Source organism: Zootoca vivipara, chromosome 14, assembly GCF_965207765.1.
Source record: "Zootoca vivipara chromosome 14, rZooViv2.hap1.1, whole genome shotgun sequence".
NCBI lineage: Eukaryota > Metazoa > Chordata > Lepidosauria > Squamata > Lacertidae > Zootoca > Zootoca vivipara.
This window is the reverse complement of record NC_142597.1, coordinates 43,210,071-43,223,882: the sequence shown is the minus strand read 5'-3', so window position 1 is coordinate 43,223,882 and position 13,812 is coordinate 43,210,071. Positions and strand designations below refer to the sequence as shown.

Genomic DNA, 13,812 nt, shown 5'->3' with positions numbered 1-13,812 from the left:
TTTTTTGTCTGTTATAATTGCTATCTCTGTTTTATATACATTATAAAATGAAATGCTTTTTTAAAAAACCTCTATAAAAAACCCCCACCTTCTTACCTAGCCCATTCTCAGTCTTGTCTTTCCTCCCTGACAGAGAGATCATTGCCCTGGTTGCCAAAGTGATGATGATTTTCGCCCCTTTCCATCTGCTGGATGCAATAGCGGTGAGTTCCATACAGTATGAATTGGTACCCAGGGTTCTGTGTGGCTGCAAACTCTGTAGTTCCACTAGGGGGCAGCACAAGCACAGAATGTGGTGCCAAGGACAGGAAGAGCTTCTATGTTCTTCCTTTTCCTTTTCTCACATTTCATAGAATCATAGAATCATAGAGTTGGAAGAGACCACAAGGGCCATCCAGTCCAACCCCCTGCCAAGCAGGAAACACCATCAAAGCATTCTTGACATATGGCTGTCAAGCCTCTGCTTAAAGACCTCCAAAGAAGGAGACTCCACCACACTCCTTGGTAGCAAATTCCACTGCCGAACAGCTCTTACTGTCAGGAAGTTCTTCCTAATGTTTAGGTGGAATCTTCTTTCTTGAAGTTTGAATCCATTGCTCCGTGTCCGCTTCTCTGGAGTAGCAGAAAACAACCTTTCTCCCTCCTCTATAGGACATCCTTTTATATATTTGAACATGGCTATCATATCACCCCTTAACCTTCTCTTCTCCAGGCTAAACATACCCAGCTCCCTAAGCCGTTCCTCATAAGGCATCGTTTCCAGGCCTTTGACCATTTTGGTTGCCCTCTTCTGGACACATTCCAGCTTGTCAGTATCCTTCTTGAACTGTGGTGCCCAGAACTGGACACAGTACTCCAGGTGAGGTCTGACCAGAGCAGAATACAGTGGTACTATTACTTCCCTAGATCTAGATGCTATACTCCTATTGATGCAGCCCAGAATTGCATTGGCTTTTTTAGCTGCTGCATCACACTGCTGACTCGTGTCAAGTCTGTGGTCTACCAAGACTCCTAGATACTTTTCACATGTACTGCTCTCAAGCCAGGTGTCACCCATCCTGTATTTGTGCTTTTCATTTTTTTTGCCCAAGTGTAGTACCTTACATTTCTCCTTGTTAAAATTCATCTTGTTTGCTTTGGCCCAGTTGTCTAATCTGTTAAGGTAATTTTGAAGTGTGATCCTGTCCTCTGGGGTATTAGCCACCGCTCCCAATTTGGTGTCATCTGCAAACTTGCTCAGGATGCCCTCAAGCCCATCATCCAAGTCATTGATAAAGATGTTGAACAAGACTGGGCCCAAGACAGAACCCTGTGGCACCCCACTAGTCACTACTCTCCAGGATGAGAAGGAGCCATTGATGAGCACCCTTTGGGTTCGGTCAGTCAGCCAGTTACAAATCCACTGAATGGTAGCATTGTCTAGCCCGCATTTTACCAGCTTCTTTACAAGAATATCATGGGGCACCTTGTCAAAGGCCTTGCTGAAATCAAGATATGCTACATCCACAGCGTTCCCTTCATCTAACAGGCTTGTAATTTTGTCAAAAAATGAGATCGGATTAGTCTGACATGACTTATTTTTCAGAAACCCATGCTGACTTTTAGTGATCACAGAGTTTCTTTCTAGGTGCTCACAGACTGTTTGCTTGATGATCTGCTCTAGAATCTTTCCTGGTATTGATGTCAGGCTTACTGGGCGGTAATTGTTTGGGTCCTCTCTTTTCCCCTTTTTGAAAATAGGGACAACATTTGCCCTCCTCCAGTCTGCTGGAACTTCGCCTGTTCTCCAGGAATTATCAAAGATTATTGCCCGTGGTTCTGAAATCACCTCTGCCAGTTCTTTTAATACTCTTGGATGTTGTTCATCTGGCCCTGGAGACTTGAATACATCTAAACTAGCCAAGTATTCTTGTACTACCTCCTTACTTGTTCTGGGCTGTGTTTCCCCTGCTGAATCATCTGCTCCATATTCTTCAGGTCGGGCATTGTTTTCTTTTTTGGAGAAGACTGAGGCAAAGAAGGCATTGAGGAGTTCTGCCCTTTCTCTGTCCCCTGTTTGCATTTCACCATCTTCTCCTCTAAGTGACCCCACTGTTTCCTTGTTCTTCCTTTTGCTACGGACCTACCCATAAAAGCCCTTTTTGTTGCTTTTAACCTCTCTGGCGAGCCTGAGTTCATTCTGTGCTTTAGCTTTTCTGACTTTGTCTCTACACGTGCTGGCTATATGTTTGAATTCCTCTCTGGTGATTTCCCCCCTTTTCCATTTTTTGTACATATCCCTTTTAAATCTTAACTCAGTTAAAAGTTCTCTAGATAGCCACCCTGGCTTCTTTAGGCACCTTCCATGTTTCCGTCTCATTGGTATTGCCTGAAGTTGTGCTTTTAATATCTCTCTTTTAACAAACTCCCAACCATCATGAACTCCCTTCCCTTTTAGTAGTATTTCTGTCCATGGGATCTCACCCAGCGTTTCCCTAAGTTTTCTGAAGTCGGCTTTCTTAAAGTCTAGGATTTGAGTCTTAGTATGCTTGGTTGCTCCTTTCCGCTGAACAATAAACTCCAGAAGAGCATGATCACTCCCACCTAATGATCCTGCCACTTCTACCCCACTAACCAAGTCATCACTATTGGTTAGGACCAGATCTAAAATGGCTGATCCTCTTGTTGCTTCTCCCACTTTCTGGACAATGAAGTTGTCTGCAAGGCCAGTGAGGAATCTGTTCGACCTTATGCTCTTGGCTGAGTTTGACATCCAACAAATATCAGGATAGTTGAAATCCCCCATTACTACTATCTCACCTCCTTTTGAATGCCTGGTCATCTGTTCCAGGAAGGCTTCATCTGTGTCCTCAGTTTGGCTTGGGGGGTCTATAGTAAACTCCCACAATGAGATCACTGTTATTTTTCTCTCCCTTAATTTTGACCCAGATACTCTCAACTTGGCTTTGAAGTTTTAAATCCTGGATCTCTTCACAGGTATACACATCCCTGACATATAACGCTACTCCTCCTCCTCTCCTGTTTGGTCTATTTCTCTGAAATAGATTGTATCCCTCTATTTGTACATTCCAATCATGAGACTCATCCCACCAGGTTTCAGTAATGCCTATTATGTCATATTTAGTTTGCTGTACCAAGAGCTCAAGTTCATCTTGTTTATTTCCCATGCTCTGTGCATTAGTATACAGACATTGAAGACCATTTATCATTCCCCCATGCCTCTTATTTAAGGATATTTTCCTTCCACCACTAGGTCTGTGTGCTTTTTGCTCCATTTGGTCCTTGACATTTGGATGAACATCTTCAGAACTTGATAGACTCCTACCTTCAGGACCACTGTCTCCCTCCCCCATATAAGTCAGTTTAAAGCCCTCCTGATGAGGTTTTTGAGTTTCATGGCAAAAACATTCCTCCCAACTTTTGTGAGGTGCAGCCCATCACCTGCCAGAAGTCCATCTTCAAGAAACTGCAGACCGTGATCTAAGAATCCAAACCATTCCTGTTTGCACCATTTGCGAAGCCAGTTGTTCACTTCCCCTATTTTTCTCTCTCTCCCTGGGCCATGTCGTTCAACTGGGAGGACAGATGAGATGACAATTTGTGCATTTAATTGTTTCAACTTCCTGCCCAGAGCCTCATAATCACTTTTGATCTTCTGTTGGCTATGGCTTGCAGTGTCATTGGTTCCCACATGCACCATAAGGAAGGGGTATTTGTCGGTGGGTTTTATGATTCCTTGCAGCATTTAAAACTTAGCAAGCTTCTAGACCTCATGTTCATAAACATATTTTTGAAGACATTAACCCAGACAATCTCAGCTGCCAAATAAACCTTTCCAGTGTTTGGAGATCTGGTTTTTTCCTGCCCTCTGGATATTCTCCCAACATTGCCCCCGGTGACTTTGACAGTGCAGTCATAATCCTGTCTACTCAGAAGTATTTCCTACTAAATTCAGTGGGATTTGCTGTCAGCTAAGTGGGGCTAGGACTGGGTCTTAATTTATGGTTTTTTTAAAAATTATTATTATTATTATTTATTATTTAAAATTACAAAATTACAATTTTATGAACACAAACAAACAAACACAAAAATAAACAATGGCGATATGAATAGACCATAGCGAGTACAGTGGTGCCTCGACTTATGAATTTAATCCGTTCCGAAGGCACCTTCGTAAGTCGAAAAATTCGCAAGTCAAAAAACGCCATTGGAAATGCAATTTCCCATAGGAATGCATTGGAAACTGAAAAATTCGTAAGTCGAAGCAACCTATCTAAAAGTTTGTAAGTCGAAAAATCCCTGTCTAAAACCGCCACGGTTTTCCCCCCGATGTCGAGACATTACCCCCATTCGTGAGTCGAAAAATTCAGTTGTCGAGTCATTCGTAAGTCGAGGTACCACTGCACATAATTTATGTTATTATCTTAAGTGCACACAACCCTGGTTTATTTACATTAGCGTTTCCCCCACTTGAGGGACTTTGATGTGCGTTCTTAAGCCTGTTCTGAGCTTGCCTCTTGGACAGAAGCGAGAACTCATACAGGGTGGCAACAGGCAGCTCTCTCCTCTGAGCGTGAATCTTCCTGCAGCGGAATCTATTGGAACGCCTCCGTTTCACTGTTGACACACAGGAACTGTTGCCCAGTGCCTGCTGATTGGAAGGGCAGAGTTGGGCATCATCCAGAGACACAGTAGGGCAGCCTCCTCCGTAGCTGGCTGACTGTGCCCAAATTTTTTCTTTTGCCACCTCTGAAAATTACTTCTCCATGGAGCAAAAGTGTTCCCCTCCCACCCATCCCCATTTTTACAAAAAAAATTCCTCAGAACAGCCCTGTGAGGCAGCAGTGAGACTTTCCTATGCATTAAGATGGAAAGATTTATCATTCCTCCCTACCGTGGAGGAATGGTGGTTGAAATTATTAGACTTAGCTGAGGTGGCAAAGATAAAAATATTTTTCAATATTTACGAAAGATTGGAAACCCCTTTTAGTTGCTATGTGAAAAAGAAAATGAAACTGTTGGTATCTGGGTTTGAATAAAGCATTGGTTTATAGAACCATTGAGTGTTATCTTGGAGTGGATGTTTTAAATAATTTTCTCTATATAGCTGACAGGTGAAGAATCGGAAGTTCTTTCTTTCTTTCTTTCTTTCTTTCTTTCTTTCTTTCTTTCTTTCTTTCCCCCTTCTCTTTTCTTGATCTTGGTTTGTGTTTTATTTGGATTAGGGTTTTTTTAAAATCTTTGATAAAAAGATATTGGATATTAATCTCTGTATTTTTTTCAAACTTTAATATTTATTTTTAAGGAAAACAACAACCCTTTGAGGTAGGCCAGGGTCTTGACGCTCTACCACGCTGACACTGTTGCTGAACTGGTATAATGATTTTAGCCCTCTCTCCTTTTCATCCCCTCTCCAGGCCACATGCGGTGGAATACTGAGAGGGGCTGGGAAGCAGAAGATTGGTGCCATCGCCAATGCCATCGGCTACTACATCATTGGGCTCCCCATCGGCATCACACTTATGTTTAGGTACAAGCTTGGAGTGATGGGTATGTATCTCAGCAGGCCAACGCAAGCTGATGTCACCTGCTTTAAAAAAAAAAGAAAAAGAATTTTAATTTAATACCTGCTGGTCATTTTTTTCTAAGACACATCAAGGATTGTGTGTGCTTGCTTCCCTCTTCCCTCCTCATCCTGTTTTCCTTTTGTGCCGTGCCTTTTTAAAAATTCTAAGCCTGAGGGCAGGGACTATGTGTGTGTGTGCCTTTACTCACTCCAGGAGCCGTGCTGACCGAAGAGCAGGATATGAATGCTTTCAACAAATGGGGGGGGGAGCAAGGCCTTTGTTGGGGACTTACCACTAGGCAAACCTGCCAAGTTGCTGTCAGAGAAATAAGGGACTGGGCCGGAAATAGCAGACCGGAAGTAGCGCTGCCGCCATTTTGGAACTGGGCGGGGCATGCTCAGAAGTGACTTTTGATGCTGCTTTGCCCAGTTCCAAAATGGCCGCCGTGCCAGAAGTCGCACTGCAGCCATTTTGGAACTGGGCAGAGCAGCATCAAAAGTCGCTTCTGAGCATGCTCCGCCCAGTTCCAAAATGGCCACCGCGCCAGAATAAACTGTGAAAAAACAAAAAAAATACGTTTTTTCAGCTAGGAACAGCTGGAAAAACGGGGATTTCCCGGGGAAAACGGGAGACTTGGCAGCTATGCCACTAGGCCCCTTTGCTCGGCTGTCTCAAAGATCCAGCCAGACCAGGTGGCGGGAACCTGTGGCTCCTCCAGATGTTGCTGAACTACAACTCCCGTCAGCCCTGGCAAGCATGGCTAATGGCCAGAGATGATGGGAGTTGTAGCTCAGCAGCGTTTGGAGGGCCAAAGTTTTCCCCCACACCTGTGTATTTATTAGGCTGCTGCCTTATGCCAAGTCAAGTTGGACTAGCCCGATAGTAACTGCTCTGACTGGCAGAGCACCACTCACTTGGGGAACTGTTGATTTAACATTTGTTATAGTTCCAAAAACCTCTGAGGCGAGGTGCACCGGGTTTTGTTTTTGTTTTTAAATGGTTTTTATTGGTTTTACATATAATCACATTATGTAACATCAGATCCTCTTATTTTATCTCTTTGGCTCAACTGAGCCTGACGACTTCCCTCCCTCCCGTCTGATGATTTACAACAGGCACCCCCAAACCTCGGCCCTCCAGATGTTTTGGACTACAATTCCCATCACCCCTGACCACTGGTCCTGTTAGCTAGGGATCATGGGAGTTGTAGGCCAAAATATCTGGAGGGCCGCAGGTTGGGGATGCCTGGTTTACAAAATTAAACTTGGCATCTTTCCATTTCCCTTCGTTTCCTATCCCTGTTATAGCATTACCTAAAATATTAAGTTGGGACGCAGGTGGCGCTGTGGGTTAAGCCTCAGAGCCTAGGGATTGCTGATCAGAAGGTTGGCGGTTCAAATCCCCGCGACGAGGTGAGCTCCCGTTGCTCGGTCCCAGCTCTTGCCAACCTAGCAGTTCAAAAGCACGTCCAAGTGAAAGTAGATAAATAGGGACCGCTCTGGCGGGAAGGTAAACGGTGTTTCTGTGTGCTGCTCTGGTTCGCCAGAAGCGGCTTTGTCATGCTGGCCACATGACCAGGAAGCAGTCTGCGGACAAACCTGACCATTAGGTCCAGTCATGACCGACTCTGGGGCTGCGCGCTCATCTCGCATTATTGGCCGAGGGAGCCGGCGTACAGCTTCCAGGTCATGTGGCCAGCATGACAAAGCCGCTTCTGGCAAACCAGAGCAGCACATGGAAACGCCGTTTACCTTCCCGCTGTAGCGGTTCCTATTTATCTACTTGCATTTTGATGTGCTTTCGAACTGCTAGGTTGGCAGGAGCTGGGACCGAGCAACGGGAGCTCACCCCGTCACAGGGATTCGAACCGCCGACCTTCTGATCAGCAAGCCCTAGGCTCAGTGGTTTAACCACAGCAACACAGAAAAAATAAATACTCTAACCCTACTGGACGGTTCATCTGAGAGATCTTCCCTTGTTCTCTCTCTTTCTCTCTCTCTCCAGGCCTGTGGACGGGGCTGATTGTCTGTATCTCCCTCCAAGCTGCCTCTTTCCTGGTCCTCGTCCTGCGAGCGGACTGGGCAAAGGCCTCGGAAGAGGTGAGGCTCGAGAGCACCGGTTCCTTTGGTTTCCATAAGTGGGCGGGTCCCAGCACCCCCGAGGGGAAAGGAGGCACCTCATGGAATCATAGAGCGGTAGAGCTGGAAAGGGACCCCTAAGGGACATCTAGCCCAACCCCTTGCAATGCAAGAAACACAGGGGAAGAGTCCTCGACGGCTGGCCACCCAACCTCTGCTTAAAAGCCAGAGGAGATCGTCTGCCAGGTTCTGAGGTTGTCCGTTCCCCTGTTGAATGGCTCTTATCATCCTTCCTGGTGTTGAGTGAGAATCTCCTTTCTCGCAACTTGAATCTGTTGCTTTGAGTCCTATCGTCCGGAGCAGCAGAATAATAATAATACAGTCAAACCCCAGTTGTTGAACGTAATCAACGTTCGGTTTCTGAAATGCTAGTCCAAGGCACGGCTTCCGATTGGTTGTAGGAGCTTCCAGCACTCAAGTGGAAGCCGCGTCGGACGTTCTGCTTCTGAAAAACGTTCAAAAACCGGAGCATTTACTTCCGGGTTTTCTGCATTCGGCAGCCAAAACGTTCCACAACGGAGGCATTCGGGATCCAAGGTTTGCCTGTAATAACAATAACATCATCAGTAGTAATTTTATTATTTATATGCTGCCTATCTAACTGGGTTGCCCCAGCTGGATTTATGCAAAACACATAAAGGACAAATATCCTCTTCTGCCATGGGGGGGTGCAGAACTTTTGCCCTCACAAGAGCTGTTCCTTCCTCAGTTCTCTGAAAGAGACACAAAAGGGTTTTTTTTTGTGTGAGAGTGTTTCTTGGGCTCTGCTTTCCCTGAGAAATTCCACACCTCGGTTCGTTGTTTTAAGGCAAAGGTGTTTTGTCGAGGTGGGAAAAGTGCCGTTCTGAAAAGAGCAGAAACACCACGATCCAAATTAAACGTTGGGAGCCCCGCGATTCTGCTTCCAGCTGAGAGGCAACGAGTTGCGGCAAACGACCTTTGCTCAGAAGTTGGAAATCGAGACCCCCAAGCTAGCCGTACCCATTATTCCCAGTGGGACTGTTTTGAGCAGGAATAGCACGGGAGGCAGCCGTCAGAGGAGACATCTTGAAATTAGCTGGCCCTAATTAGGCGCACCCATTAACTTCAAGGGGTCTACTCTAGGTAAGGTGAGAGTTGGATGGTACCCAGTACTTTTCGGAGAGATGGGCAGTTGTGAAAGTATCCAGGTATCTGACGAAGGGCGACTTTAATGAGCCTTGATTGGGACGTCATGGGAAATGTGTGCTCTGGGTGTTAACCCTGAGATATCTTCTCTCTCTCTCTCTCTCTCTTCCCACATCCCAAAATTTTCATCTCCTAGGCTCAGAGCCGAGCTGGGCTGACAGCCAGACTACAGACCAGCAGTTCTGAGGACATTTCTGCTAATAAACCAGTGCCCCTAGGTAATTTTTTTATGTGGGGGCGGGAATGAATGGGGTTGAGAGTATGATATATATATTTTTTTGGGGGGGGGAGAAGAAGAGTTTGGATTTGATATCCCCCTTTATCACTACTTGGAGTCTCAAAGCGGCTAACATTCTCCTTTCCCTTCCTCCCCCACAACAAACACTCTGTGAGGTGAGTGGGGCTGAAAGACTTCAAAGAAATGTGACTAGCCCAAGGTCACTCAGCAGCTGCATGTGGAGGAGCGAAGACGTGGACCCGGTTCCCCAGATTACGAGTCTACCATTACACCACGCTGGCTCTCAAGAGATGAATGGGAGGGATTCCTTTTCCTGCTTGTCCCCGATTATATAAAGGTCGGGGGGGGGGGGGACAGTGAGGAGAGCGGAGCCTGCTAAAGTTTCGCTTTAAAAACTCAGTTCCTCGCAAGACAGCTTGATCACCATGACTGCTCTTCCCTGTGCAATACATGGCCTGGGGCAGGTTTCCAAGGGTTAAGTTCCTAGAATTGTGGGGTTGGAAGGGACCCCCAAGGGTCATCTGGCCTGACCCCCCTGGCCATGCCGGTATCGCAGCTCAGGAATTGCCGACAGGTGGCTCACTCTACCTCTGTTTAAATGCCTCCCAACGAAGGAAAGTCCGTCACCTTCCGAGGTCGCCTGCTCCACTGATGGGAAGAGCTGAGAATCACTGCCAAGGAAAGGGGGTCACCACCAAGGAAGGGGTGCTGGGGAGTATCTGAGGAGGGAGCGGTTGCCTTTTGCTTATGCCCTGGGGGCTGGTCGGTAGTTGGAACGAATTCTGCCCTGATCAGACCCTTGGATTATGTGCAAGCTCCCTTTCACAGCACCACACCAGTTTCGCCAATGGGTTAGCAAAGAAAGTGGTTCTCTAGGAACTTGGAACAAAAAACAAGTGGATTTTTATTCATTCATTCATTCACATTGAAACGGGCTATTGCACCCCAGGCTAAACCGGAGTGTGATTAGTCAGCATCTTTTTCTCCGTTGCACTTCTGGCTTTTTGCCTAATTTCGGAAGCCCCCTGCAATTGATCCAGACCTCTGGTGGGAGGGATCCTCGCTTCATCTCGCGGCAGCCCCGGTGGGAGGGCAGGGGGCAAGAAGGGGGAGATGGCAGAGTGGGGAAAAAGAGGAAAGGGGTGAGAAGCAGGCGAAAAAGAGTTGGAGAGAGAGAGAGAGAGTGTGTCAGGAGCCAGTCTGGGGCAGGTCAGCAATAAAACACCAGGTGTCAGTGAAGTTAACTCATCACTCAAAGAAGCCAAGACAGCACAGGCCTAGTGGTTGGAGCAGCTCTTCCCAGTAGATCTTCCCCAGTGAGGACTGAAGAGGGCCTTCCCACTGCCCTCTTTTTTTGCCAATTTATTTTATTGATTTTCCATCATTTTAAACAAATTGTCACCAAATTAATAAAATTCAATACAAATTTAGAAGCCAGCTCCCCACCCCCCATCCCAGGTGTCCCCTCTATTTTCCTCCCTCCTTTTCTGCTCCCAATAACACAACTTTCCCAACGATCATTTCAAAATGCGTCCATCCCTTCTCCCTAATTGAACATCACCTGTTCAATTACCAATTTCTGCTGTGGCTTTTATACATTGTTATAACCTGTCCTCAAAATAGTCAAGTCATTCCTCTTTCATCTATCTATAATACCGTAGTCATTCATCAGTTTGGAAACATTTCCTCCCGACACCTCTTGAGTAACGCTTTGCCTGGGGAAAAGCAGATCTTGCTTCCTCCCAGACAAAATACATTCCTCCCACCGCCCTCCTAAGAGTCCTCCCTTGGGTCCTTCGCCAGCCGCCTAAGACTTCTTCGTTTTGTGTCTCTTTGCTCTGCTCTCTTCAGACCTCTTCTGGTTCTGCAAGACCAGTGGGTAGGGGAGCTACGTAGTCACAGCAAGAGGGGGAGACACCCCTGGCTTCTTCAACAGCCTGCCTCCACCAGAGTGGATTTGATTTAAACCATTTTTTTTTTTACAGAAAGACTCATTCTTGCTGGTATAATCTTAATATTTACAACCAGATGAAGGTTTCATTTTAATTTTCAGAGTAGTTTTTTACAGTTACATCAAAAATTACTGATTCGGTATACTGTTAAGAAATACATAGGCAGATAATTATGAAATTATTGGGAGGTTTAATATGGGAGGTTTAATAAGCTAACTATTTATATTTGGACAACTTTTCTGCTGTACTTTACCAGGAGAAAAAAAACAATCATTTCCTTAATAACAATGCAAACAATTCATTTAACTAAAGCAATAACATTAGGGCATATGTATCCCTAATGTTCGTTAACTGATGTGCTTAAACAATTTTAAAAAACCTCATAAGTCTAAGAGTTTTAGCACACATGAAAAATTTAAACAAATCCTTATTTCCTGATGAATAGCCTTTGGACTATAAGGTAACTTAAACAGAAAGCTATCTTTAGATTTTTCCTCCAAAAGCATTTTATTTTAAAAACCCGATTTAATTTTTTTTAAAAAAACCCCAATTTATTTAAAAAACAAACAAACATTGATTTTTATCCACCCTGGCTTCCACTTTGCCTTCTGACCGCCTCTGCTTCTACCTGTTTTTCTGGACTGCTCTCTGCCACAGCCTCTTCCTGCTCACGAAGCCCTATTTGGACACCTCCTCCTCCCCATCTTCTCCCTCTACGGGCTCTGAGCCCTCTTCACTTAGGGGGTTCCCCAGCTTGCCCCCCCACCTCTGCACCCAGCCAATGACATATGGCAAGAAAAGGGATGAGTAAGATTGGAAAAGGGGGGATGGAGAGAGAAAAGGGGGCGAGAAGCCCTCGCCCGTTTGGCACTGCGGCCAGCATGCGGCCCGCAACCGATTCCCGCTTCCTGGATTGCGGAAAAGGCCCCCCCCCCACCCTGAACTAACGATGAGGTTTTCTAAACCTTCAGCCTACCTCACGATGGAAACGGAGGTCCCCAACGGGGACGCTCTCGGCGCCATGGACCACGTGATCGAGCACCCGCCGCAAGACCAGCTGATTCCCCCAGAAGAATTCACTTCGTCTCGTGTGGAAGTCTTGTCCGGGAGGCAGCTCCTTTTGCACCGGGGACTGGCTCTGGCGTTGGCGATCGCCGTTTTGGTCGCAGGCGTCCTGATCCGCCTCCTGTTGCAGAACGGGTAAGGCGCTGCCGAGGGGCGGCAGGTGGACCCTGTCGAGGACAGAAGACGGCTGGGCACTCTGTTCCGTACAGGAGGAACCCCTTTCCCTCCTGGGGCTCAGCCGGATGTGTGTGTGTGTGTTGCACAACTCAAAGAGAACCCCTTAACCAGTCGCCCTTGGCATGACGGATGGGGGGGTATTTCCTGGGCTGGCCTGAGCCGCTCTGCTTTGGTTGGGAAGAGTTGGCCAACTCAAGAAAAGGATAATCGGATACGGCTATGAGAATGTTCAAGCGATGGGTCACCGTTACTCAGTTCTTCTTTTCCTGGAAGTTTATTTTTGACCAGACTTGCCCCTTGGCAGCTCAAATCTTTTTTTAGTCTCCCCCTACACCACCCATTTTTTATATTTCAATAACCAGCCTGCGGTTGTTGGACCCAGAGGAGCGAGATCAAGGACTCAGTTCATGGCGCAGTCTTGAGCTGTGGACCCTGCCGGCTTTTTATGCGTCACAAGCTCAGTGCTCATTAAGTTTCCTTTGGCAAACTCTAGTAAAAAACGCACCTTTTATGTGTCCCCTTACCCCCCAGTAATTCTGCATTTTGGTATGGTTCAGGGTTTTTATGAATAAACCAAGTTTTCCTGAGTTATTTTAATAGATTGCCAGGTCGAGTGCCTCATTGATTACGCCGGCAGAAGTTCCGATCCAGGTGTGTGGGAAACGTCGGCCCAAGCTGAACTGCAACTTCTCCTCCGCTGCAGCAAAGGGTGTTGGGAGTTGTAGTTCAGCAACATCCGGGGGGGGGGACAAAGGCTCCCCACACCTGTTCTACCCCCAACAGGCATTGCTAAATAACAAGTGGGAATTGTAACAAAGTCCTGCCAGCTGTTGACGCCGCTAGCCAGTCTGCCGTAAACTCCCTTCCTTTTCCCCCCAAAGACACTTGGTGCTCCAAGGCCACTAACTGGCTGTGCTCAGGCCTCATTGGGGGGGGGGGGGCTGAGGCTCTGCTCTCTTGCTTGAGGTTATTTTCATTGGATGATTGAGGGCAGATTAAAGAATGCAACTTGCTCCCATTCTTACATTCTGCACAGATAGTATTTTGCGTTTCTGCAAATGCCTCCCGCTGTTGCATGGACCCGGTGCAAGGATCCTGTGGCCCTCCAGTTGCTGCTGAGCTACAACTCCCATCATCCTAAGCCATTAGCCTTGTTGGCTAGGTGCTGGTGGGAGTTATAGTTTAGTGACACCTATAGGGGCCAGACCATCCCTGCTCCTGGCATAGATAGCGTTTTGCCTGCAGTGTTTGCTATTAGTATGTAGCAGAAACAGAACGGGGAGACGGGGACCCTCGAACATCCAGATGTTGTCCAACTCTCATCAGCCCCAGCCAACATGCTCTGTCACTGAGCTACGACCCTAAAAGCTTGAAAATAAAAACAAGATTCCAGTCCTCATGGTCCCATTTTTGAATTAGGGCCCTTCCCCAGCAAGGAACCACCAAGTCATAGGAAAGCAAAAAAATGATTTGAAATATAAAAGCACAGAAATAGCTGGTGTAAAACC

The 13,812-nt window shown here is 46.5% G+C and overlaps 1 protein-coding gene and 1 long non-coding RNA gene across 2 annotated transcripts in view; one reads left to right on the top strand and one right to left on the bottom strand.

The window, feature by feature from the left end:
• Window positions 1-13,699, top strand: part of LOC118096768 (multidrug and toxin extrusion protein 2) — a 31,963-nt gene extending 18,264 nt beyond the window's left edge. The window contains exons 13-17 of the mRNA XM_035138918.3: window positions 134-203; window positions 5,418-5,550; window positions 7,572-7,666; window positions 9,009-9,090; window positions 12,034-13,699. Coding sequence (XP_034994809.3) covers window positions 134-203; window positions 5,418-5,550; window positions 7,572-7,666; window positions 9,009-9,090; window positions 12,034-12,266 — 613 coding nt within the window. The 3' untranslated portion in view covers window positions 12,267-13,699. The remainder of the gene's footprint in view (window positions 1-133; window positions 204-5,417; window positions 5,551-7,571; window positions 7,667-9,008; window positions 9,091-12,033) is intronic.
• Window positions 6,546-12,176, bottom strand: LOC148683590 (uncharacterized). Its single transcript, XR_015947011.1, has 2 exons — window positions 12,039-12,176; window positions 6,546-8,248 (listed from the first exon to the last, which is right to left on the bottom strand). It is a non-coding gene; the product is annotated as an uncharacterized LOC148683590 (long non-coding RNA).
• Window positions 13,700-13,812: the final 113 nt, after the last annotated feature.